The sequence below is a fragment of the Zonotrichia leucophrys genome, chromosome 24 (assembly GCF_028769735.1).
Source record: "Zonotrichia leucophrys gambelii isolate GWCS_2022_RI chromosome 24, RI_Zleu_2.0, whole genome shotgun sequence".
NCBI lineage: Eukaryota > Metazoa > Chordata > Aves > Passeriformes > Passerellidae > Zonotrichia > Zonotrichia leucophrys.
Window position 1 is genome coordinate 488,531 of NC_088193.1, and position 24,261 is coordinate 512,791.

The window sequence follows — 24,261 nt, forward strand, 5'->3', positions numbered from 1 at the left end:
CCCTGAACAGCCCAAGGAAATGCAAATTTCAGCAGCAGGGCCTCCAGTGCAGGAGCTGAACAAAGAACTGTGCTCTAGGGGTGCTTTGCCCTCATTGCACAGGCAACCCCTAAGGCTGCAAACCAAAGTGGCCAAGGAGTGACTGATTTGAGGAAGAAGAAAAAAAACATTTGCTTAATTCCCCCGAAACAGCGGCACTCTCATGTTCCACCAAATCACCAGGATTGCAGAGATTTCTGAGAGGAAGCCTCAAGGTTGTCCAACGCCCTTCCAGCCCAGTGAGTTCCAATCCCCTCACACAACAGGGTAGATGGCATTTCTTGCTCTTCCCCGTTAAGTATTTGATCACGCCTCACAAAGGTGCTAATGTATTATTAAAGCTAATGGAGCTCTGCAAGAAATGTTAATGGACATTAAGTTTGCATAAATGAATTACACATTAGCACAGTCGCAAGAAATCTCGTATCTGTCAATTTAGGCAGTATCTGATCATTCCTGTTTTCCTCATTACAGGAACATTACTTCCCGCTACTTTCGGAGATACGAGAATTGTAACCAAGATGTTCATAATGAAACTACATAATGAAGCAGATGAAATAAATTAATACCAAACTTCCTCTCCTCCTTTCAGTGCGATGTAGTTGAAGGGACCCTACAAAAACAAGGGCTTTGAATTGTCTCAGGGCCTGGCTTTCCAAGCACACGGCCTCGCTGTAGGGACCATCCCACTTTGCTTTTGGGAGATGTTCCAGAACGCAGGGATGCATGTACACACTCCAAAATCTCCACCGGGTGCATTTGGGACCACAGCTATTTCCAGGTACCTGCTTGCTGCTGTCATGTACAGCGGAGCAGCTCCTAAGGGAAGTGAGATGCATTATTAACAATGAACATGTCAGGAGCAGTACAGGAAATAGGCTGGCTTCAATCAGTGCTGCTGCTACAGATTCCACAGAGCTCCATTCTCTGATGTGCAAATCCAGCCGATGCTGTATGGTCACAGTGCACAACACTGGGTTTCTCCTGCACAATACCCAGTTTTTGCCAGTAAACTCGCCATGGTGGCCAGTTGCTTTGGAGGGGGAGAAGCACTTTTCAGAGGTAAGTAGGTTGCTAGAAGAAAAATACTCAGATTTAATCTGTTCTGACAATTAAAAAGCCCAGCCAGAAACCTTTGATGCAAATTCTATGTACAAGGAGTTATTTCATCAGAGAACAAAGTATTTATGGTACCACAGAGGGCTGGGAAAGTCGTGGCTTCACCCATGAAGTGTTACCTTACACTGTGTTTATGATTTCTGTGTAACACGATATAATCCATATTGATGTTGGAATCTGAACATGTAGGGAATGGTTGCTGAACTCCCAAGCACACAGGGTTACACATGAAGAGAATGAAAGGTTCTGCTACTCACACATGACTTCCAGGTAACGCTGTGTCTGCAGGTCCTTGACGGCAGGGTGATCCACCAGGCAGATGACGGGCACGCCGTCGTCCTCGCGCCCCACCTTCAGCAGGAGCTGGCTGGTCACCGTGTACATGTCCGACCACCGCTCCACCTCCGACTTGCCTGGCCAGGGAGCACAGGACAGGGCAGTGAGGGCAGGGGGACGGCCTGCAGCCAGGCCACTCCCTGTGTCCACCTCCCTGTGTCCACCTCCCTGTGTCCACCTCCCTGTGTCTATCTCCCTGTGTCCACCTCCCTCCTGTCCACCTCCCTCTGTCCACCTCCCTGTGTCCACCTCCCCTCTGTCCACCTCCCCTCTGTCCACCTCCCTCCTGTCCACCTCCCTGTGTCCACCTCCCTGTGTCCACCTCCCTGTGTCCATCTCCCTGTGTCCACCTCCCTGTGTCCACCTCCCTGTGTCCACCTCCCTCTTGTCCACCTCCCCTCTGTCCACCTCCCTCTGTCCACCGCCCTACTGTCCACCTCCCTGTGTCCACCTGCCTCCTGTCCACCTCCCTGTGTCCACCTCCCTGTGTCCACCTCCCTCCTGTCCACCTCCCTGTGTCCACCCATCCTGTCCTCCCCGTCAGCCTCCGGCCAAGCGAGGTCCACGCAATGTTACTGCAATGATTAGCGCCATCCCCAAATCCCCAAACTCTCAAATCAATGAGCTACAAATCCCCTCCCACTCCTGAATCAACAATCAGCTGCAAAAGCGATTTAACAGATTAGATTAATTAAAAGCAGCATGGGTAGGTGGGAGCATTTTCAGCAGTGCTCTGTTTGAGGGAGGGGAGCCCAGCTCGGGACTGGCTGCCTGAGGGATGCCGAGATGGAAACAAGCAGGAAGACAAGACAAAACGAGACGAGACAAGACAGCAGAAAAAGGATTTCTCCAGGAACTCAGCAAGCGCCCGCTGACAGCGCAGCTCCGCTCTGATCTGTGCCTCTTTATTTAAGAATTCACGGGCAAAATTGCTAAGAGTAACTTCTGTAGCAGAGCTCTTCCAGACACCAAATATTGCTGTATAATATATGAGAGTGAAACAGGTGACACATGCAGACACCCCTTGATATTTGGAGGAAAAGCTTTCCCATGGGCAAAGCCACACTTCCTGTGATTCACAAACTCAGAGCCAAATGTTTCAGTCTATACTCTGTTAAAAAAATATCTGAAGACTGAGCAGGGTAAGGAGGTATTACATGAAGCTCAGCATTCTTCCCAGGGAACTCAAAGCTGGGATTCGACTGCTAACACAAGAAAACTCAATCAAGAAGCTGCACAGGTCAGGCAGAAAGGGACAGACACTTTGTCCTGCTGCCCACTGGCATGGTGAAGGGAACCAGAACGGGATCATTAACTCCTGCACACCACGGTGCTGGGACACAGCGGGGCACCACTGGGCCAGGTCTGCATCCCACCTGTACCAGCATCCTGCCAGCATGTGGCCTGCTCAAATGCTCTGAAGTGCTGGGCTTAAACAGAGGATTTTATCCTGTCCTTGCAGGGGAGTGGGTTTGAAGTAATGAGTCTGGACTTCTGCAGAGAGTCCGTCAGCGTCTCAGACTGGGTAAAGCACAAAGGTGTTGTCAACCAAGCTCACATCTACATGCAGACTTAAACTAACAGCGTGTCACATGCAATCAGAGTCAGTGACTTGAATGTGCAAGTACTGGGAGCCACCAGACTTCAGGGAGTCAGAGAAACCCATCTTGGATGAATATTCAACTGAACGCAGGGAAAACGCTCTACAAACAAGGGAGAGCCAGACATGAAGGTGAATTGCAAATCCTTCCAGCCCAAAGCGCAGACGATCCCTCTCGTAGCTGAAACAGGGCAGAAAGCCACACAAGCCATGCAGAAATGAATTCAGAGCACAGCCCTGGGCTCCTCAAGGTCACCTGCAGTTACAGCAGGACTCCAGAACCCGCCACTCGAGGCTGGCAGGTGGGCAGAGGACCAAATGGAGTTCAGCCCCCCGCGTTAGGGAATAATCTGTCTGCCCACACAGTCCTTTGTTCCTCAGCTGGTGCTCAGAAGCTCGCTCTACTTTTCTTACTTTTTTTTCCCCTTAACTGGCAGCAGAGAACAAACACCCAGCGTTACATAAATCACTTCAGCTCCCTGAACAAAGCAAGGGACTGAGAGGACACATCTACCCGTTAGCTCCTTGTTGCCTTTGAACCATCTGATGGTGGTGGCTGGTCTGCTGGCCATGGCAGTGCAGTTCAGCTCGATCTCCTCTCCCTCCACGGCCGTTTCTTTCTCGATATCAATTACCAAATTGCGCGGTGGCACTGGAATGGGAAACACAACACAAACCAGATGAAAAAAAACGTCTTTTGATCACTAACACAGGACAAAACCTTGAGGAAAACCAGCAAAATCCACTGCAGGAAACAAGCAACCAGCATTTATTTGATCTTTCAATCAATCAAACCCTTTGATAGGTGGTTTTGCAGTAATTGGAGTGAGCACTTTCACTCTCCACCTAATAATCACCGCAGTCTCACAAATTATTACTTATCAGGGTTGTAACTTTCTGTTCCCTCTGCCAGGCAGGCACGGTTCCAGGGAGAGCCGCAGCCTCCTGTGCTGCTCGGGTGTGTGCTGCTATTTAAAAATCCAGCTTGACTCCGTGCACATTTCCTGACTTCTCTGACAAGGAGAGGAAACACAAAAGCTGACACTTGGCACTGCATTACTTACCAAGCCTCTAACCTCCACGGCAATTTTTCTCTCCTGCTGTTCAGCTCCAAGGCTCAGCCGTGAGCATGGAAGCAGGCCAGCAAACATCAACCTCATTTAAGATGCTCGAAAAGCCACTGAGCACAAGCCTGGAGTGGAACAGCATCCCTTGGGAACAGCTCTGCGCCCATCACACCCCCACAAACCACCCCAAAACCACCCCAAAGGAAGGGGGAGCTGGGTCTGTGCCCGGCCACAAGTGCCACATCCTTTGGGGTGGGAGTGCCACATCCTTTGCCCAAGCACACACCTTCCCTAGGTCAGGAGTCTCCCAAAACACAAAGCTGGGAGATTGCACCCAATGAAAAATCATCCAGTAATACTGAGAAACAGGCTGTAACTTCAGGGGTAACAACCACTGCAGCACTGCCCAGAAATTGGACAAATGAGCTTAAAAATTAAGACATGGGACCAAGGGAATCTTTTTCCCATGGAAACATCAGCAGCAAGGCAAAACCCAAGAAAAAGTGAACAGCGAGAGCTCTCATGGCAGAGTCACGGCTTCAGAAAATCCCAGAACTTCCAAAGGAAACTCAACTTTGCTCTGATCAATGTGATTAAGCAACTGCACAGTTCAGATGTGACTCACAGGTCTTAAAGCTAATGAAGAACAAATATGTATAAATACCATCCAGATGATCAAATGGACTAATTAGTCACTTGTGGCTTCTCTCTAAAAAGAACAGAATGAGCTACATATTTGAGAGTTTCACATGTTCCAATTAAGCATGAATAAATCTACATATTGTGTCACAGAAGACATGAAAGTGCTGCAGCCAGTGTGCAGCCCCCCTGAATGCCAGCTGCAAGGGGGACACCTCAGCCCTGCCTGTGCCCTCCCGAGCTGGCAGCGCCACGGGCAGCCCAGCAGAGCCAGGCTTTGACACAACTTCAGCCCTGCCAAAGGCTGGGGACGGCCACGAGGTTTTTTGGGGGGAACAAGTTCCTGGGAGGAGCAGCCAATGCCACACTGAGCACCACTCCCCCACCCTGGCTCATTAGTTCCCCTAATTAGGGAGCCAGGAATGGAAAGGACAGGCAAGACAAGCCATGCCTGCCATCACAGTGCCCAATCTCTCCATGCAAGTACCAAGACCCCTCCTTCATCTTCTGCTGATAAACCTCCCTCATCCCTGCCTGCTTCCTGAGCTGAGGTTTGAGCCCAGAGCATGGCAAAGGTGACAAGAAACCACCTCCCTTATGGGTGTGGGGGAAAGGCAGCACACACACTGGCCATGACACAAAGGCTGCTCAAAAACAACTCAAGTACAAGGCAAGAAAACTGACTTTTCCCTCAGTTCTAAAGCATGATTCATGCTTAAAAAAAACCCTACAAAAACCTGCATTATGTCTCCCACTTGAAAGACACGCGGTGCTGGCTTACAGGTGAATGAAATGAGTATTCTCCTTTCAAACACCTTCTCAGCATTGCCAGCAGTGAAATCAAATCCAAGGAACTGTTTTTGCCTGTGCACGATTAGAGGCAGGAGCTGGAAGAGCTTCCCGTGCCTGTGAGTGCTGGAAGTGCACGGAAACTTTGAAGGTGTTGATAACTGTAATAGCAAGAGTAAAACTGCTTATAAACACCACTTAACAACGCAGAGAAACCTAAGACCCAAATCTCATTAAGCAAAAGAAGGAAGATTTAAACTAATCAGCAAGTGAGATCTTACATTAAGTCACCCTCCCTGATCCAGGTTCTCCCACTAATAGAGCCTTAAAAGCTGCTGCTAATCGGCAGGAGCCGCTCAGACAGAGCAGCAGCTGCCCCTGCCACACTGCCCCTGTGGCCGCCAGCACTCAGGGCTCCGTCCTGGCTCCCAGTCCCCCTCCCAGGGCTGCGCAGAACCCCCGTGCCCCTGTGTGTGCAGGGCTCCTCACCCAGCACCGTGATGGTGGTGTAGATCTCCTGCGGCGGGTCGGTGTAGAGCTGGCAGAAGTACCTCCCCTCGTCTGAGATGGACACGTTGGTCAGCGACACCCGCAGCTCGCTGTTGGAGAAGTTCACCAGCTGGAACCTGCTGTCCTTCAGGGCTGCGGGGCAAGCACAGCCTGGTGACTGCACGGAGAGGGGCAATGGCCCCTTCCCACCACACCACCGCCCCAAATCCCCACGGGCAGCAGCACATCAGGGTGAGCACCCCTGGGCTCCGGAGTAGCTGCTTCCTACCTTCAAGCTGGACCCATAAAATCTTGGTTCTCAATAATCAACATGAGCCAATCACAGGGCACAGCATCAAATCTTTGGACATAGTTTTATTACCAGGTTTTATTAGGGATGTGTAGGTGAAATGTTTATGGTGTCTATGCAGCCCCAGCACCAACTGTAGGCACTCAGGGACAGCCTAAGTGAGGGAGGAATTGGGAGAAGCAGAATTTAAAGCTTTTTTCCTGTCCTGTTGCTTCCTGGGCAGAGGACAGGCGCGTCCCCACAGTGACACTAATACAGACCATTTAAAGTGTCTCACTGCAGCTACTGTGGCACTGTCACCACAGGACAGACATATCCACTGGACATGCAAGTGATGAGAGATTTCAGATTGGGTATAAAGCAGCACAGATTGTCCTGAAATTTTCAGTCTTTGGTCTGAAGAGATTACTCCTGAGAGCGCTGCGCTGTCTCGGTGTCGCCCTGCTCAATTTGTTTGTGTCAGCTAAATATTTGGCATTCAATTGCAATTCACCCTGAATTACAACAATCAATTCCCATTGCAAAGTAAGATGCTCTGACTTTTAGAGAGGACTGTGAAGTTTTCCATTAAGGGGAAGATGATGATTGTCTGTCTCACCTACCTCCACAGAACCAGTGATCCGTAAGTGCCCAGCACTGCACAAACAGGAGGGATCTCAGCAAATGCCGTGTCCTGAGTGCGAGTGAGGCACAGGAGGAGTCACGACCAAAGGAGGAGCCACAAACTTACGCCTGAAATCTCTGAAGTAGATGGTCTGCCTGTTGGGGTTCAGGAGCTGGATCACGGAGTCGTCGCTGTTCTTGACGCGGCAGCTGATGGTGGCCACGTCTCCCTCCACCACGGTCACATCCTCCGTCACCAGGTTCTGACCGTGACCTGCAGACACAGCAAAGCAGGGCTCAAGGTCAGAAACGACACCAGGGAATGAAAAGCTCCAGCCACCAAGGGAGGAACATCAGCCAGTCAGGCACTGACTCTGGGTGCCCAAGCAGCTGCTAAAGGAGCAATGAGAAAGGAGCTCTGAGACGGGAATAGAGGAGGAAGGACTGCTGCCCCACACACGAACACCAAAAATTCCCTCCCTCTCCCAACAGAAAAATCCTGTTAGATTACTCGAAGGAACAACTCTCTGTAAGAAGCACTGATCCTTTGGAGCAGGCAGACTTCAGGGAACCAGTCCTTATCCACTCGGTGTAATCAGCAGGTGCTAATAATGTCCAGAGGCAGGGGAAAAAGGATCCTGTGCAATTATGCCATGGGAGCCTTGTAATCATTTACAGGTCACCACCCCAAAACTCTCCTCCTAATGAGGCGAGGCACGCTGAGACATCTGCCCTGAGCACCAAAGGACACGGGGATGGCACTGGAGCTGCGCCTTGCATTTCAATCCTTCCATAACCCTGGGAATCAAAGTGGGACAAGCACTGAGACTTTGATGGCAATGCTCCAAATGGAGCCAGGATGGCACAGGCTGGGTGGTCAGAGAACCCTCTGCTGCCTCAGCCCAGAAACCCAAAAAGGCAGGAGTGGGATCAAGTCTGCACACAGGAAATCTGGGGATCACATTTAAACCCCAGCTTTTCTCTCACCCTGCACTTCCTTCATTTATCTTTCTTTCCAACTTGCCTTTATAATTTGACACCCCTTGGAAACAAATGTTTGACAAAAAGGTTCATAGTTTGGAAAGAGAAAGATGGATAAAGCATCAGACTCCTCTCCGCACCTGATGGGCAGAAAGCTGAAGTCTGGGCACATTTTTCTGCCCTTTCAGTATAAATTTTAGACAGATTCTCCAGACTGATGAACTTTGAGGAGCAACAAGAGGATTCACCATCAAACAGCAGCACCCATACTGGAGCACAGACCCCCAGCCCCAGTCAGGAGGGGCACAGAGCCTGTCCCAGAGCCCTGCCTGGCTCCTGCTCCACATTCTGCGCACCAGGATGAAGCTGGTCCTGCCCAAAGCCCTCTGACCAGAACATGAGCACTCAGCCACCCCACCACACTCACAGCACCCTCAATGTGGTGCTCCTGAACCTTGGGGACACACGTTAACGGCTGGACTCAATCTCAGAGGGCTTTTTCAGCCCAAATTATTCTGTTGTCAAACCCCAAACCCTGTGCAGACCCCAGGGGCCTCCCAGCAGAGCCCTGCCCTGCCTGTGCCCTGCTGGTGCTGGAGCAGCCCTGCACAGCCACATCAATGAAATCAAACACCTCCAAAGTGGTTCAAGCAAAAATATTAAACATTACTAACTGCTTCTGGGGAATAATTTTATCAAACCCATTCAAAACAAGGTTCTTGCACAAGGATCAGCTTGATATGTTCTCATAAACGCAATATTCCCTACAAATCATTAACAAAGCTATTAAGATTCGATTTCCATCTAAGCAATTATTGCCAGCATATTTTTTTACATTTACTTTAAAAGACTCAATCCTATTTTCAATTCATTAAACTGTTCCTTGCGTTTACTGAATTTTACATCAGCTTAGAAGACTATTTGAATTAATAAGAATTACAGTAGAAGTAATTTAGAAATAAATTATTTGAAGTTCAAGCCACTGAGGCTTTTCACACCGGGATGCTGCAGCACCGAGCCTGCCGATGGATGGCTGCAGAGTCCACCCAGCACCAGATCCCTCTGGAGGAGCCTTTACCCGGGTTAACCGTGGGCAGGGAGCACCCGAGGCCACGCTGAGCCCCTCCACGGCTCAGAGCAGCCCCAGCCTCTTTGTTCTCCATCCAAGGGTGTCTGAGCAGCCCTGTGTGCTCTGCTGCACCCAGCCACGGCGTGCACCCCTCCTCATTCTGCTCCCAGGAAAGCCATTCCCACCAGCAGCAGCAGCAATTACAAACTAAATTAAATAAAAACGCAGCACAAAGCAAGAACTCCTCAGACCCATCCTCATTGTCAACAGCTCGGCAAGTTTCTCAGTAAATATTTACTGTCAGTGTATACGTATTTTGAGGAGCATTACAGTACACACACACACAGCATTGACAATATTTTGGAACGGAAAAGGACAGGCTGGGGAGGGCAGATGAAATTTATGGACTCAACAGGGAATCTCAGGAGCTAAGAGAAGCAAAGGAAAATTACTGTTGAGAACCAACATTAAATCCTGGGAATGCTTTGGAGGGGCACAGCACAAGCAGATCCAATGGAAAGCCCCAACAGAATGATATGGACAGATTTTCATCTATCAAATGTGAAGGGACTATGACAGCACAGTGTCCATGCATCAGACCAAGGCTTCCTGTTGGGACTCCAACATGGGACAAATCCTCATCCCAGAGTGTGACGGACAGACACCAGGACAGACAGAGTCCAGGACTGGATCACAGCCTTGAAAATCCTGGCTTGGAGCCCAAGGGATTGCTGCAGAGGGAGTGGAACAGGCACAGAAAGGAAGGCACTTTCTGGGGGAGTCCCTGGGGTGAGCTCCTGTCTAACACACGCACGGTGTTAACAGCAAGGGAATCACCCAAATGGGCGCCTGCAGTGCCTGCAGGGAAAACACGACGACGTGTGCTTCCTCCATTACCCAAAGCAATTCTGCAGCCTCATTTGCTGAACCTCCCTGTGAAGGTGAGAAATGACACCTTGTTTTGTACTTACTGGAAGGGGGGCGAGGAGGGGGACACAGTGCTGGAGGGACGCTTTGGCTGCAACCTGTACAATTAATTTCTGCACTTGTCTCCCTGCCTTAGACCACTGCAGTCTCTGCTCTTAGGGCTGCAGACACACACAGACGAGTAAATTGTGTTTCAAACAAGTTCCCCCCAGCTGGACACAGCCCAGGGACCTTGGCTCATATTCAGCGGTCACATTTAAAATCAATTCTTTCTCCGCTTGTAGGACACTGGGCTAGAGGGAAGCGTCAGGGAGAGAAGAGGAAAGATTAAAAATACGTGCTGGGGAGCATGGGTTTTCAATTTCTGTGGAATTTCTAACCACAGGTGCCCCAGCGTGAGCTGCAGCCCTGCTGGCTCAGCCTGCAGGATCCCGACACAAATGCTTTCCAAGGAAGAGGGGTTTTCATTACACCTGAACTGTGTAAGCCCGTAAACCTAAACAAAATTCCTCTTAATAGATTGAGTCAGGAGAAACAACTCACACAGATACACAAACTGCCCACGTGCTCAAGGAAAAAAGCGACACCAAGCTCCATTCCCAGAATTAACACAATTTGAACGTCAACATTCATCTATCAGTTTCAAGTACCTAAAAGGAAATGTGGTGGTTAGAGCAGAGACAAGTGGGTTTATAAACACTGAGCATCCACCTCCCCAGAAGCTTTGTCTCCTTTGTGTTCCTTCTCCTCCCTGAGCAGAGCAGCTCCTCTGCTCTCTCATCCATCACTGAGGGCTTCATCTCTTCCCTTTAACACAAATATCACAGTCTGCTTGCCAGGGAGAGACCAGAACCAGAGACTCCTGGTCACGGATCGGACACAGGAAAAAGGAGGGGACCCAAGGCCACTAACCACCCTGCAGATCTGCCTCTGGGAGGGAGAGGAGGACTGCCAGCAGCGCTGGGAGACGCCACTGGAGCTCCGTGCATCCAGGCTCCAAGTCTTGAGAGACCGCTTGAAAAAGCTGCAGTCGTCACACTTGAACTTTGGAAAAGAACAGACAATCCACGCTGATTGTGCTGGCAGGGAGAGGCAATTGCTGCCGATGGAGTTAATTTCATGGCATCTTTTCATGGGCAGCAGCTGGAGACCCAGGCAGCACACGGACACACGTGTGGGCCTAGTGCAGCAGGAGGGCCCTGCAAAGGGAGGGAACAGGCTGGGGCAGAATGCAGAGCTCCCACAGCCCCACCACAGCCAGCCTGCATCCTCCGTGGGTGTTCAATGGACACACGTGTGGCCCCAGGGCAGCAGGAGGGCCCTGCAGCAGGGCAGAACAGGCTGGGGCAGAATGCAGAGCTCGCACATCCTCACCAAGGCCAGCCTGCATCCTCCCACAGCCCCATCAATGCCAGCCTGCATCCTCCGTGGGTACTGTCACCCACTCCCAAAGGTCACTGCGGCACGCTGGGCTGCAGGGAGGGCAGGACAAGAGGCAGCTGCTGCTCCTTCCACCCCCGCACAGTCTCCAAGAGAAACCCACCAAGGCACGGAGCCTGGAGCCAGACGCGGCACCCCTGAGCTATTCTTCTGCCAGTGCCCTCGCCCCAGAGGAAAATGTTGTTTTCCACCAAGGTTCACAACGAACCTTTTGCAACAGCAACTTTCTCTTCTAATAAGATGTAATTACCAGTTTTGTGACCCTGAGTCAAGCCTCTCTGAGATTTTTCTGCATTCAAGTAGCTCTTATTCCCTCTTCAGCATCTTCTCCATGGCCAGAAACAGACTCAGCAACTCCAATTCCCAGGCAAAGAGCTCTTAAAAAAAAGTGATGGTGGCAAACAAATAGAATTCTAGAAAGATCTCCTTTTGAGTTAGTTCTGTGCAGGTCTGTCAGCTGCAATTCAGCACTGGGGAGTCTTGCCCATGAAAATTCCTTGCTGAGCACAAGGGAACAGAGACTTTCCAGCAAGGTGCAGCTGAGCCAAACTGGGCAGGGCTTGCTCAGTGATGATGGGCATGGGGTATGGCAGCTCCCTGTCTCCCTCTGAGGCACAGACCACAGCAAATTGATTCGGTAACGCTCACCTGGTATTTGGGTTTTACTTTCACATGTAATGCATGTTATCCTTCCTTTGTGCCGCAGCCAGGTTGACGAGAATTGCTCTGAGGAAGGGCTCCACCAGCAGAGACAACTTTGCTGTGCCAGGTTTGGGATCCCCTGGCGATGCTCAAAGCCCCAGTTTCCATTTAGGAGCGAAAAGAGGAGGAGTGGGAGGAATTAGCATTCGCGAAATGCTGATTTCCTTGAGTCTCCCTGGCACTGTCTGCAGGGACAGAGCCCCCGGCTCCCAGCCCTGTCACAGGCTGAGGCAGCCCCAGCAGGCCCAGGGACCTCTCTCCCCTCCTTCTCGGCACAGATTTTCTCCGCGCTCTCGCAGCGCCCGCTCCTCTCCCCGCTCGCATCACACTTCCCCGAGCTGCTCCCCACACCGAGACAGCCTGCAAGATGGTGCTAAAAATTACTTATTGTGAGGAGCGAGTTTACGCTATGAAACAGCCACTTCACAGAAATATACGGCAAATTCAAGCGAGTTCTGCACAGATATTAAATTTGTGCAGAAAAAAAATGCCATTGCCACCTTTATGGCTTTTCTGGCTTAAAGAGTAAGAATAAAAGATGACAATAGCTCTGAAATTACACTGGAGGCTGCACTGACTTTAAACATAGTGAATGTCTATGTGATGCAATGGCATCAGGGAATTCTTTCCACTGGCTGAAACCACAACGGTACAGGAACAAAAATCCTGTGTAATGCCCAAATGAAAGTATTCCTTTGGATGTTACGAACAAAATTCTTTTTTTCTGCCATGACAGCCTCTGTGGCCGTGGCCAGAGCGTGTTCCAGACTCAGCAGCTCCTTTGCCCTCCCCTCACACTCCCGCTGCCGCCAATCGCCCCGTCGGCGCAGATTTATGATCTGTCACCTGGGCTGGGATTAGATGTCACCCTTGTCTTTCTATTACCCAGATATTGATAGATCAAACTCCCTGGCCATACGTCGCCTGTCCCTTCAAAGGTTACTGCTGGCGGACACTGGGGATCAATATCCATCTGCTCTGTCACTGGCCAGAGGGACGAACGCGGCGAGGGAGGATTCGGAACGGCAGCGCGGGTCTGCTGCTCTGCACATCTCCGCTTTGTGCTCCACATTTCTACAACATTTCTAAGGAACAGAAGCAGCTGCTCTCTTGCTGTGTTTCCAGCAGTTGATGGTCCATTGCCTAGACAGGAAAAGGTCACTTGCTAAAGACTTCTCCCATAAGGTCAGGGGTTTATCCAAGCGTCCCCCAAGGACCCCGGTGGGTGTGAGCGGCTCCTCGGCTGTGCCAGGGACACAGAACAGGTCTGTGGGAGGATCTGGGAAGGGGAGGCTGCTGAGGGCTCTGGGGGGCTCTTGGGGACACCGAGGGACAGAGGCAAGGGAGATCAAGAGAGCAGGAAAGGGCCCCTCAGCAGAAAGAGCCAGGTGCCCTTCGCTCGTGTTCCCCCTGGCACTCAGCCATCGCTGGCATCCAACACCCGCCAAGGACACCCCCCAAAATCCACCACTCCATGCCCCAGCACTGCCTGGCAGCAGCACCAGCAAGGGAGAAGCTCTGACTACACGAGACGGTCCCAGCAGGCTGCTGCCTCCATTCAGTGTGTTTAAATAACACTCAGTTAGCATCAACACACGTTTATTATTAATGGAGCCCTAATACAGAATTCTTATCTGCATTTATCTTCCAGCTACATTGCTACCAAGGACACCCACAGCCCAGATCCAAGGAAGGAGACCTTGATTAAACCCGAGTTTCAAACACAGGTGGAATTTCCTTTCCCTGCCTTGACTTGCTCCATGGGGAGCTAAACCCCGATGAGGAGCGTAAGAGGAGGAAGCGCAGATCAAATATTCAGTTTGCACAATCAAAGAGCATGTTCTGTGCATCTCCCTGACCACAACAACACCTGCTGCCTCACACTCCTTTCTGTCTCTGCCACGGGGGTGAACCTGCAGCAGCCCCTGCCAAAACCTGAGCACAGGAGGAGAGAATTTACATGTTTGCAGGTTTGTCACCACCGTTGTCACCTCTGTTTGTGCCCTGCGGTGGCCAGCAGCTGCCACCTGCCTGGCACGGAGCAGGGCACTGCTCACAGCCCGAGCTGGCACCTGGATGTGAGGAGGGAGCTCCATCTGCTCTGTGCCCACCTTCAGCACACATCCCTGTGCAGGGTGCCATCCCCTGCAGCTGGACAGGGGCACGGGGGGAACATCCATTCCATGGCCCTACCAGGGACCCAATGGGGGAACATCCATTCCATGGCCCTACCAGGGACCCGAGAATTGGGGGAACATCCATTCCATGGCCCTACCAGGGACCCAATGGGGGAACATCCATTCCATGGCCCTACCAGGGACCCCAGCACTGATGGAACATCCATTCCATGCCCTACCAGGGACCCCAGCACTGGGGGAACATCCACTCCATGGCCCTACCAGGGACCTGAGAATTGGGGGAACATCCATTCCATGGCCCTACCAGGGACCTGAGAATTGGGGGAACATCCATTCTATGGCACTGCCCAGCTGCAGGGAGCCCTTTCCAGGGACACATTGTGGGAATATCCATTCTATGGCCCTACCAGGGACCTGAGAATTGGGGCAACATCCATTCCATGGCCCTACCAGGGACCCCAGCACTGGGGGAACATCCATTCCATGGTCCTACCAGGGACCCGAGAATTGGGGAAACATCCATTCCATGCCCTACCAGGGACCTGAGAATTGGGGGAACATCCATTCCATGGCCCTACCAGGGACCCCAGCACTGGGGGAACATCCATTCCATGGCCTACCAGGGACCTGAGAATTGGGGGAACATCCATTCCATGCCCTACCAGGGACCTGAGAATTGGGGGAACATCCATTCCATGGCCCTACCAGGGATCCCAGCACTGCAGCCCCCCATCCCAGACACCCTCTGTCCCCTCCAGGCCCTCTGGGTGATGCCATTGCTGGCGAGCTCTGCCCTGGCACAGCTCAGGCCCTGGAGCAGACAGCACCTGCCCCAGGTGTGCCCACAACAGCGATTCCCATTAGTCACAGCCACAGGGTTCCCAGGAACAAGGAATCCTGTTTCAACTCAGATGATGGGTTTCGTTTTACTCTAATGAGCAGATATGTCTTATATCCATACCTGTAACCCATTTCTTGCAGACTTTTTCACATCCTTTCTATTTTTTACTGTCAGTAGCATCTGTCACAACGTGCGGCTTAATAATCTCTTTTAAACCCAAGAAATCTGTATTTCCATAAAGCACCCACAATGAATTCTGATCAACATCAGCCTGGTCTCTTCCCTATAAAAAGGACCTCCTTTCAATGCCTGCATATTTAAGTCTGAAATCTTTAGCTCACCACTGAAATAAGCGAGAAATAAATGGCAAAATTAATAACAAATGCACAAACCTGTAGAAAATATCCTCAAAACAAAGGACCAACAAAGAATACCAGGAATACTGTGGTTTTTTAGGGTATCCTGGCCTGTTCCCACCCTTTGGCTCAGCATGCACCCAGCCTTAAATCCCAGCACTGTCCCTGCCCTGTCACACACAGGAGTGACTGTGAGCCTCTGACAAAACACCTGCCCAGCTGTTATCCCAAAACTGGGGTGCAGAAGCAGAAGGGAAACATTTACCAGCTGGAATGACCGGGAGCTTGCACAGTGACCCGTGTGCTACCAGCCCATCTCGAGGGTGAGCTCTCCTCCACAGATCAGGCTGAGTTTCTTTTGCCCTTTGAAGTTAATTCCCAGTTTGCCATCAGGGCAGGAAAGCTGATGTCACTTTCCAGGAATTGCCAGCTTTGGAGTGGCTTTGCTCACAGGTGTTACCTGTCCACTCCTCACCTCCCTGGGCAGATGGGAATGGCACAGCTCTGGACTCTGGAGCCCTGCTTGCCCACTGGTATTTATTTCCCTGCCCACCCAGCACCTGCAGGGACTCCATGCCATGAAGAAGGGCAATGTCTTAGGGGTCTCTCCCTTCCCTTTCTTTTACTCAAGTATGTCGCCCCTTTCCAGTCCTTTCAGAGACAGCAGACAAGATCTTTTCTCAAAGAACAACAGACCCCCACGGGGACAGACACTCCCCCACAACACAGGTGAAAGGCTCTCAGCAGCAACGTCGCCATCAAAGCGAGGACTCCTTCCAATTTCCACTTCCCAGGAAGGATAAAAAGGTATAAGAGAAGCCTTTAGTCTAGATCCCAGATCAGACATTATGATGAATGCTCACCTAAAGGGCAACATATTTGTAAGTTTTAAGTCTCTTGCAACACCAACTGTCCTGATTCATCCCCACGATAAAGGCAGCTCTGAGAGCTATTTTACCATATTTATTATTTTACAGAGGAGGAAGAAAAAATGCGGAATCAGCCCTCAATCTGCCACCCGTCGGATTTATGAATGTTAGTATAGGACCAGTGCTAATATCTTTAAACATTAATCTCCTCATTGCAGATCCTGCACGTCCCCCTCCAGCCTCCGCCCGCTGGCTCATCCAGGCTTGGGGAAATAAAATGCATTTTGGTATATTTTTTTCCCTTCATCTTTGGGATTTGTTTTGACTAAACCCATGAAAAGAAGAGAAAGGGCAGATGCTCCTGAGCACATTCCTGCCTGCTGTCAGTGCTCTGCCAGCTGAGTGGAAGGCACAAAGCTCTGCTCCAGTGTTTATTTTTAAAGATGCAGCTTGCCTGATCCACGCTCATTCCTCAAGCCTTGTTTTCAATAGAGGCTCTGTTTTCTTTGCTGGCTGCCAGGACAAAGGCAGAGCTGGGAGGAAGGGAAGAGAAACCGTGTTGTGCACACGAAAATAAACCCTTGGGTTTATAAACTGCGTTAGCCCAATGCCTCTCACTGCCTCTGCAGGTGCAGCAACAGGACTGTGAAGCATATGACCAAACAAACACAGTAAGGATGTGAGAGAAAACAAGTCTGGAAATGGTCCTCATCCCACCTTCCTCAAACCTGCACCCAGACCATCCCACAGCAGGCACACCGAGCCCAGCACTCGTCTCTCAGAAAGCTCTTTGTAAATTTTATCACTTATTTCTAAAAGTTGCAATTGCCTTTTAAAATTAGATTGTATTTAGTTCTTAATTAAATCGTCATCGTTCTACAAAACCCCACAGGCTCTGAGGTTTAGATTGTCATTTTAAACAAAAGTAAAATGGTAAATGCCTTTTCCATCCAACACCATTAGGTATAATTAAGCAATGGGTAAAGCATACATCGTGCTATAAATGTCATTTAGTTTTACAGTGAAACTCATCAACATTTATCAAAACACTGCCTCGAGAAAGAATGAGACAGCTCCAGAGAGTGACTTCCATTCGCTGCTGCCTTTGAAGCGTCTGCTCCGAGGGAGAGCTGCACCAAGAAAAGCCTTCCCATTACATATTTTTATCTTTTGGGCTGAAATGTTCATTTTCTGCCACGTTCCCATGTGTGGCAGGAGGGGTGGTGTGCAGCCATCGGGCACCCATGTTTGGGGTGTCCTGAGAGCCCCAAAGGCAGGGCTGGGATGAGCAATGCCAGCTAACACCAGAGCCAAGGGAATTTGTGGTGGGGCAGGACGGAGGCACTGCTGCTCCCTGGGGACAGCGTCCCTGTCCCTGTCCCTGTCCCTGTCCCAGCAGGGCCCTGGGCTGCCCAGCAGACCCACACCTGTCCCCTCAGCCCTGTGGCAGTGTTCTGCACGTTGGAATGCTGAGATAAATGGCATTTCAGCGCTGCTTTCAGGTGAGGCGCCTCTGAGCCGCCACCAAAGGGATGTGAACTGTAAAGAAAGACAAACACCAGCAACGCACAGCACCAGGCACCGCCGTGCTGCTTCTATTTTAGAATCTCCGCATTTCTTGTGTTCTCCCGAGAAGCACTAAAACAGTCAAACTGAGCCCATTTAGAAGCAATTTCCAATTTAGTGCTCCTCCTTGATACCCACATGGCAAACATCAGCAGGCACCGGCTCCATCCGCAGGGATCCGGGCACCCTGTTCCCTGTGCCGAGCCTGACGCTGCAGCTTCAGGCACCAGTCAGAAAAACAGATTTGAAATTGATGTTTCATCATTACCCGTCATTAAAAAATTATGCTGTTGTACAATCTCAGAAGCAGCAAGGAGCGAACGCTGAATGCCTCTGCCAGCGTTATTAATTCTCCCTCCCCGCCGGGGTGCAGAGGGCTGGTTTTGGGGCGGCGAGGTTCTCTCCTCCTCCCTCTCTTCCTCCTCCTCCTCCTCTCCCTGAGCATCACTGCAGCCGAGCTCGGCTCCATCTCCTGCACGGTGTTGGCAAGGCAACAGGAGCAGAGGGCTCCGGGGAGAGCGGGCAGGGCTGTGCATCCATCCCCAGGGCAGGGCTGGGGAACCTGGGCAGGGCTGAGCATCCATCCCCAGGGCAGGGCTGTGCATCCATCCCCAGGGCAGGGCTGTGCATCCATCCCCAGGGCAGGGCTGGGGAACCTGGGCAGGGCTGAGCATCCAGGGCAGGGCTGCACATCCATCCCCAGGGCAGGGCTGTACCCCTGGGCAGGGCTGTACATCCAGGGCCGGACTGTGCATCCATCCCCAGGGCAGGGCTGTACCCCAGGGCAGGGCTGCACATCCATCCCCAGGGCAGGGCTGCACACCACACACGGGTTACCCTCTGGGTTTGGCCAGAACCCAGCCATTCCCAGCCCTGTCACTGCCCTCCCTTCCTGTCCGAACACAACCATTTCCATGGGACATTTCAATGGCCACAAAGCAAAGGTGACACCAGACATGCACTTATGGAAGACCTCCCCAAAACCAGAGAAAATACACAAGAAATTCATTCTTCCCCAATTCCTTTTTGCCCTTCTTGTTCTCAGAAGCAATATTTTCCATCTCTCATGCTCTCTCATACCCATGAGAAGCCCTTGCCCAGCCTGCACTGGGATGTCCCAAGATCAGGGCAGGCAGAGGGGACAGCAGGAGGACACACACTGTGCTGCTCCTCTGCTCAGTCACAATTGAATTTTGGTCAGCACACACTTGTACTCCCCCACAACAACCCTCCTCCTGTCCACAGGCAGTGTCAGAACTACCAGCAGGGAAACAAACTCCTGATCTCCAGCCCACTGCAGCGCCCTGGAGGAGAGGGGAATATGGATTTACAGGTGGAGAGAGCAGTACAGCCAGGGATTTTGGAAATGGACACTACAGCCAGCACCAATCCTCCAGGTCACCTTGTTTCAAAACTGCAAATACAGAGAGGCCACCCCACCAAAAATCCATCTTCTTAACTGCTTGAAACTAAATTTAAAATGCATGTATGCAGTGTTCCTCTCTGCTCGCTATTCTGAGCTTCTCCTTTGGCCTTATGATAAAAGAATGCAGGAAATTATAGCCAACCTTCCCCCAGCCCGGAAAAGGGAATTAATTACTGCAAGCACAAAGTCAGCGCTCTTCCAATAAAGCAATGCAATCCATCCAGGCACTGAAAAGCAAGGAAAACATCCTGGGGGCTCGATACCTTGCTAGCCATTCACAGCATGCGCCGCCGTGGATATTGCACAACAGCTGTGCCTGGGACTATCACAAAGCCAACATTATCTCTGCCATTATTAGAATTAAATAAAGCCTCTCCTGCTCGATGTGCCCGGGATTACAAAGCACCTCAAACCCCTGCAGCTCTCGCCACGCCTGGCCCCACGGCGGCTCTACCTGCTTTAGCCAGGACTGGATGGGCTGCAGCGACCAGGGACAAAGTGCCCAGCTTTGGCCACCCCCCAGTGCCACCCACAGCAGCTCTGGAACATTCTGAGCAGCCCATGGAGGGGTGTGGGGCTGGGGGGTCACTGCCCACACCCCAACTCCAGCTTTTCCCATCACTGCTGCTCTTCCCTGTCCTCCAGGGCACAGTGAGGAGCCCCCAGGAAAATCCGGTACATCGCTTTTCTGCTGCAATTTTGGACAAACCTGCTCGCTCCTGGCCACGGGGCAGCACAGGGCTGGCACCGAGCACTGCTGCAGGTGGAGCAGCCCAGCACACTCCAACCACATCCCTTCCCTCTATTGTACACACAGCGAGTGCATTTCAAATAAAAATACACTCCAACCATCAAAGCCAGGCGGGCTCCAACCCTCCTGCTGCCATGTCACAGGAGACATGAGACCTTTTACAGATGTTGCCAACAGCAGCTGAAAATCTACCAGACATTTGCTTAGCATTTCTTGAAAGAACAGTTTCAATTAGACACATTCTTCACAGTTCTCTTCTCAAACCCCAACAGTTTGAAGAGATCTGCTTGTTTTTGCCAAGTTTTCACGAACTGTAAGCCTGGCCCCTTTGCACTCAGCATATCAAGGGTAGGATATTTAAAACAAGGCTCATTTTCAATGGAAATGCTCCACAATAAATAACTCAGCAGTGCTGTTGTGAAAATTTCAGATTTCAGCAGTTGACTTTTAATCAGGAGCTGCATTTGCACCTGAGAGCAAGAGAAATCCTCCCCTTAATCACTTGCATTTAAAAGCACTTTATAAAACCTGCTCTAAGTGAGCACAGTCTGTCCAGAACACCCCTCCTTAAGCCCCAGCAACCGCGACCTTCCAGTAAATGCTGCTCTCACCAAACTGGATGACACACCACATTCTGGAGCCACAAATGAAGGACAATTCCTCACGGCTATTTTTCTAGCAAGGCACTGAAATGACAGCCTGGTTCAGGCTGGCTTTTAGAAATGGTTTATAAACGTTAAAAGGGTTTTTGCTGAGGAGCCACTTGAGCACATCCTGTAGTGAAGGTGCTTTTGGGTTGGGGATTATTTTTTTTGCTGAACCTGCCAGGGCTGTGTGCTGCTGGAAGGTTTGCAGGCAGGCAGCTGCTCTGGAGCATGGGTGTCATCAGTCACTGCATTCACTGGGCACCCACTGGGCTCTGCATCCAAAGTGACACCAAAGTGACACCAACAGCTCGCCCAGGCCTGAGCCCCAGCACCTCCCTGCAAGCACACTCCTCTCAGCTCCCCTTGGGGCCATCACCCCGGGGTAACCACCCTGTGAATGGAATGCATTAGGCTCAGCTGATGAGATAAAACACCCAAGTTTTGAGGAAAAATGCTTTGACACAGACACCATATGCTCAACACCCACAACAAGGCAGGTGACTTCAACCTGCAAAATTTCCTTTTCCTACTGCCTGTACTTGATTTGGGAGCAGCTCATCCTGCTCTCATCCCCTGAGCACAGGGATCCAAGCAGTGTGCATGGGAATGGATGGTGCAGCACAACAGGTTCTTCTGCAGCTGGGGCTGGATCCTCACCGTGGGTGCCCCGGCTGTGGAGTTTGGGCTGCCTATGAGAGCAAAACAAGCCATCTTGAATCTGCAGGTTTTATGGCTATGCTGTTTCATGTAATTTCCAGAAAAAAGAAAGAATTACATTCTGCTCATTAGCAAACGGCGCTGCACAAAGCGGAGGGCTCTGCAAGAGGATTACACGCGGCAGCGCGGGGACAGCGGATAACGACTCCAGTCAAATTCTATTTTAATGTGCCCAAAGAAACAATAGCGCAATCAAACGGGGGGAGGGAATCAGAAAAGAAGGAAATTCATCTGCCGTACTCTTCCTTTCCATCCCAAATGCAATACAAGGAATTAAACTTGTCACTCTCAACTGCAAACCGCACGGCAGAGTGGAACCACGTGCGGTTTTCTCTGGCATCAGCGAGCCCAGGAATCTGTCCTTGCACTGCCAACCACAACGTTTGGGAGTGCTGGCCTGCAGGGTGGGAAGCAGAGATTCCCCGAACCTTGCACCAATTGTTTTCCCTAGGAAAATAGCGAGTTTGCAATCATCCACCCTGAACTGGCAGAGCCTCGTGCAGACACGAGGACACACAGCGTTCGTTATTACTGGCACTGTACTGGTGCCATGCCTCAGACTGAGTCACAATCCACACTGCACCTGTTCTCTCACTCAAAATCCCAGGGACAAGTGTTTCGCTCCAGCTCAGAGGGTTTTTGTTTGTCTTCTAAACAAACACCAACAAAATGTTCTCTGATAGTTACCCACACAGACACGAACAGCCCGTCTCTGAGCAGCCTCGGCAATAACTCACTGCAGAAGCCAAAGTGGTTCTTATTCAAACTTCACTTCTTGTTTGGAACCCACCAAACTCTAGAGGAAACATTCAAAATAAGGAAGCTTTGAAACACTCCAATACAAATCCCAGATTTGTAAGTAAATGGGAGCTTGGACACAAGGATGCCTATGTGACAGGGTGCCTGTCACCAGCCTGCACCCACTGTCCCACTGCTGCTTCCCAAAGACCAGATCTTCAATCCTCAAGATTCCTGGGCATCTTCAGGAGCACCAAGCTCAGTCAGAGCAGCTCCTCCATGCCCTGCCACCCCACAGAACTGAGGATGGTGCTGGTGCCAAAGCAAACCCTTCTGAAGCAGCAGGCGAGCGTTTTGCTATGCTGAGACTCGCTCAGCTGAGAACACCACTTGCAGCACTTTCCTGGTCCAAAAAAGGCTCAATTGCGCCTCGTCCCCCTGGCCAGAAATCATTAATGGTGAAACCCCAAAGAGCTGCAGCTTCTCAGCCCTCTTCCCGTGCTGCCACCGCGCTCCGGGCCGGAGCCTGGCCACAGTGCCAGAGCCGGAGGGAACAGGGAATGCTCCCAATGGTGATCCCAATTAACAAGCCCACAGCTATTCACGTTCAAAGGCTTCGCAGCTTCCATTGAACGTTTCCCTTTTGTCTTCCTGTCCCTTCCCAAAGCGAGGGCTCATTACTGCTGCAGCCCCGGCTGTAATTGCTTGGGAATGCGGCTCTCGGCACAATACCCCAGAGAAGCTGCTTTATGAGGCTCCTCATGCTACTGAAGAATGCCATGAAAACCCCAATCCCAGATGTCTGGCTCCGAACCAGGGAACTTGGCCGGCCTGACGAGATTTCCATCGTGCTGCTGCAGCATCGTGCTTATGTAAGGGTGGCACTCACAAAGGGACACTGTGGGACAGAGACTGCCCTGGGCCCGCTCCCCTTGCAGGGAATGAACACCTTTTTTACCTTTCGTGTCCTACACAGCAGCTAGAAAGGAATTCAGCACCTGCACTGAAGTTTTGCCCAAGTGAAACCATGAAGGCACCTTCTGCCCATGGGGAATGAGCAGTTAGAACGTCATAAAAGAGAGCAGGTCAAGGAACACCCTGCTGCCTGCCAGGGTAGTGGCCAGGTGTGCCAAACTCAGGGCAATTTGGGCACTGTGGATGCTCAGAGTCATGGGGCAGCCTGTCAGCTGTTCCTCACAGAACACCAACGCATTACAGCAAGGAAAAATACCTTATGGGTGAGCTCTTCAGCATCACAAAGTGACAACAATCTTTTTAGAACAGAGAAACAGGTCAGGAGCAGCCTCAGCTGCAGCAGGAGAATTACTTGTGCACCAACATCCCCCAGTAATGGGCGGCCAAATGACACGGCGGAATTATCCATGTTAACAGCTCTCACGTGGCTTAGAGCACTCAGAGCAGGGTTTGGAGCAAAGCCACACGTTCCAGTTTCTGCCTGAACGGGAAGGGATGACCAAGGGCAGCGGGAGGCAGCACCACCACAACAGCACTGGTTTCTCTGCAGCAAATTGTCACCCGGGAGGAACCCTGCTCCTGTCAGGATCTAGATCAGCTGTGCCACGCACCCAGCAGACACAGCAGAGAGCTGCACAGGAGCTGCACTGCCCAGGGCGCCTGCAGCCGCAGCACCTCGGTGCCAGCAGCACTCCAGGAACAGAGAATAAACACAGGGACACTGCCAAGCCCACAAAGCCAGAGCTCCCTGCAGCACCAGGAGCTTCCTCAGCAGCCCCCAGGAGGCTCTGGCACACCTGGACACACAGAACTGCTGTCCATCTCTAAGAAAATGATTTTTCTGAGTTCAGCCCATCTTCCATTATTTCATCAGCCCATCAGCCACTACAAACACAACCCAAGTAAGACGTGCTGAGGTGTCTCAGGTACTGTGTGCTACATGCAGTGCAGATGGGGCTCTCCAAACCATCACTTCCCAGCCTCAAAATGCACCTCCTCAGCAGCAAGGGAGGGAAAGTAGCTATCCTGGCTCAGGGGGAAAAGCCAAATTTCCCAAACCACCAGGCAGGAGCACTGCAACCCTGCCAAGGACAGAGGAAAAGGAGAAAGCAGAACTGACTGGGAAA

The 24,261-nt window shown here is 51.2% G+C and overlaps 1 protein-coding gene across 8 annotated transcripts in view; it reads right to left on the bottom strand.

The window, feature by feature from the left end:
- CADM1 (cell adhesion molecule 1) overlaps positions 1 to 24,261 on the bottom strand; it is a 133,015-nt gene that overhangs the window by 37,337 nt on the left and 71,417 nt on the right. For all 8 annotated transcript variants that reach the window (XM_064732146.1, XM_064732147.1, XM_064732144.1 and 5 more), the window contains exons 2-5: positions 7,119 to 7,265; positions 6,079 to 6,231; positions 3,609 to 3,746; positions 1,416 to 1,571 (exon numbers count right to left, since the gene is read on the bottom strand). In XM_064732146.1, coding sequence (XP_064588216.1) covers positions 1,416 to 1,571; positions 3,609 to 3,746; positions 6,079 to 6,231; positions 7,119 to 7,265 — 594 coding nt within the window. The remainder of the gene's footprint in view (positions 1 to 1,415; positions 1,572 to 3,608; positions 3,747 to 6,078; positions 6,232 to 7,118; positions 7,266 to 24,261) is intronic.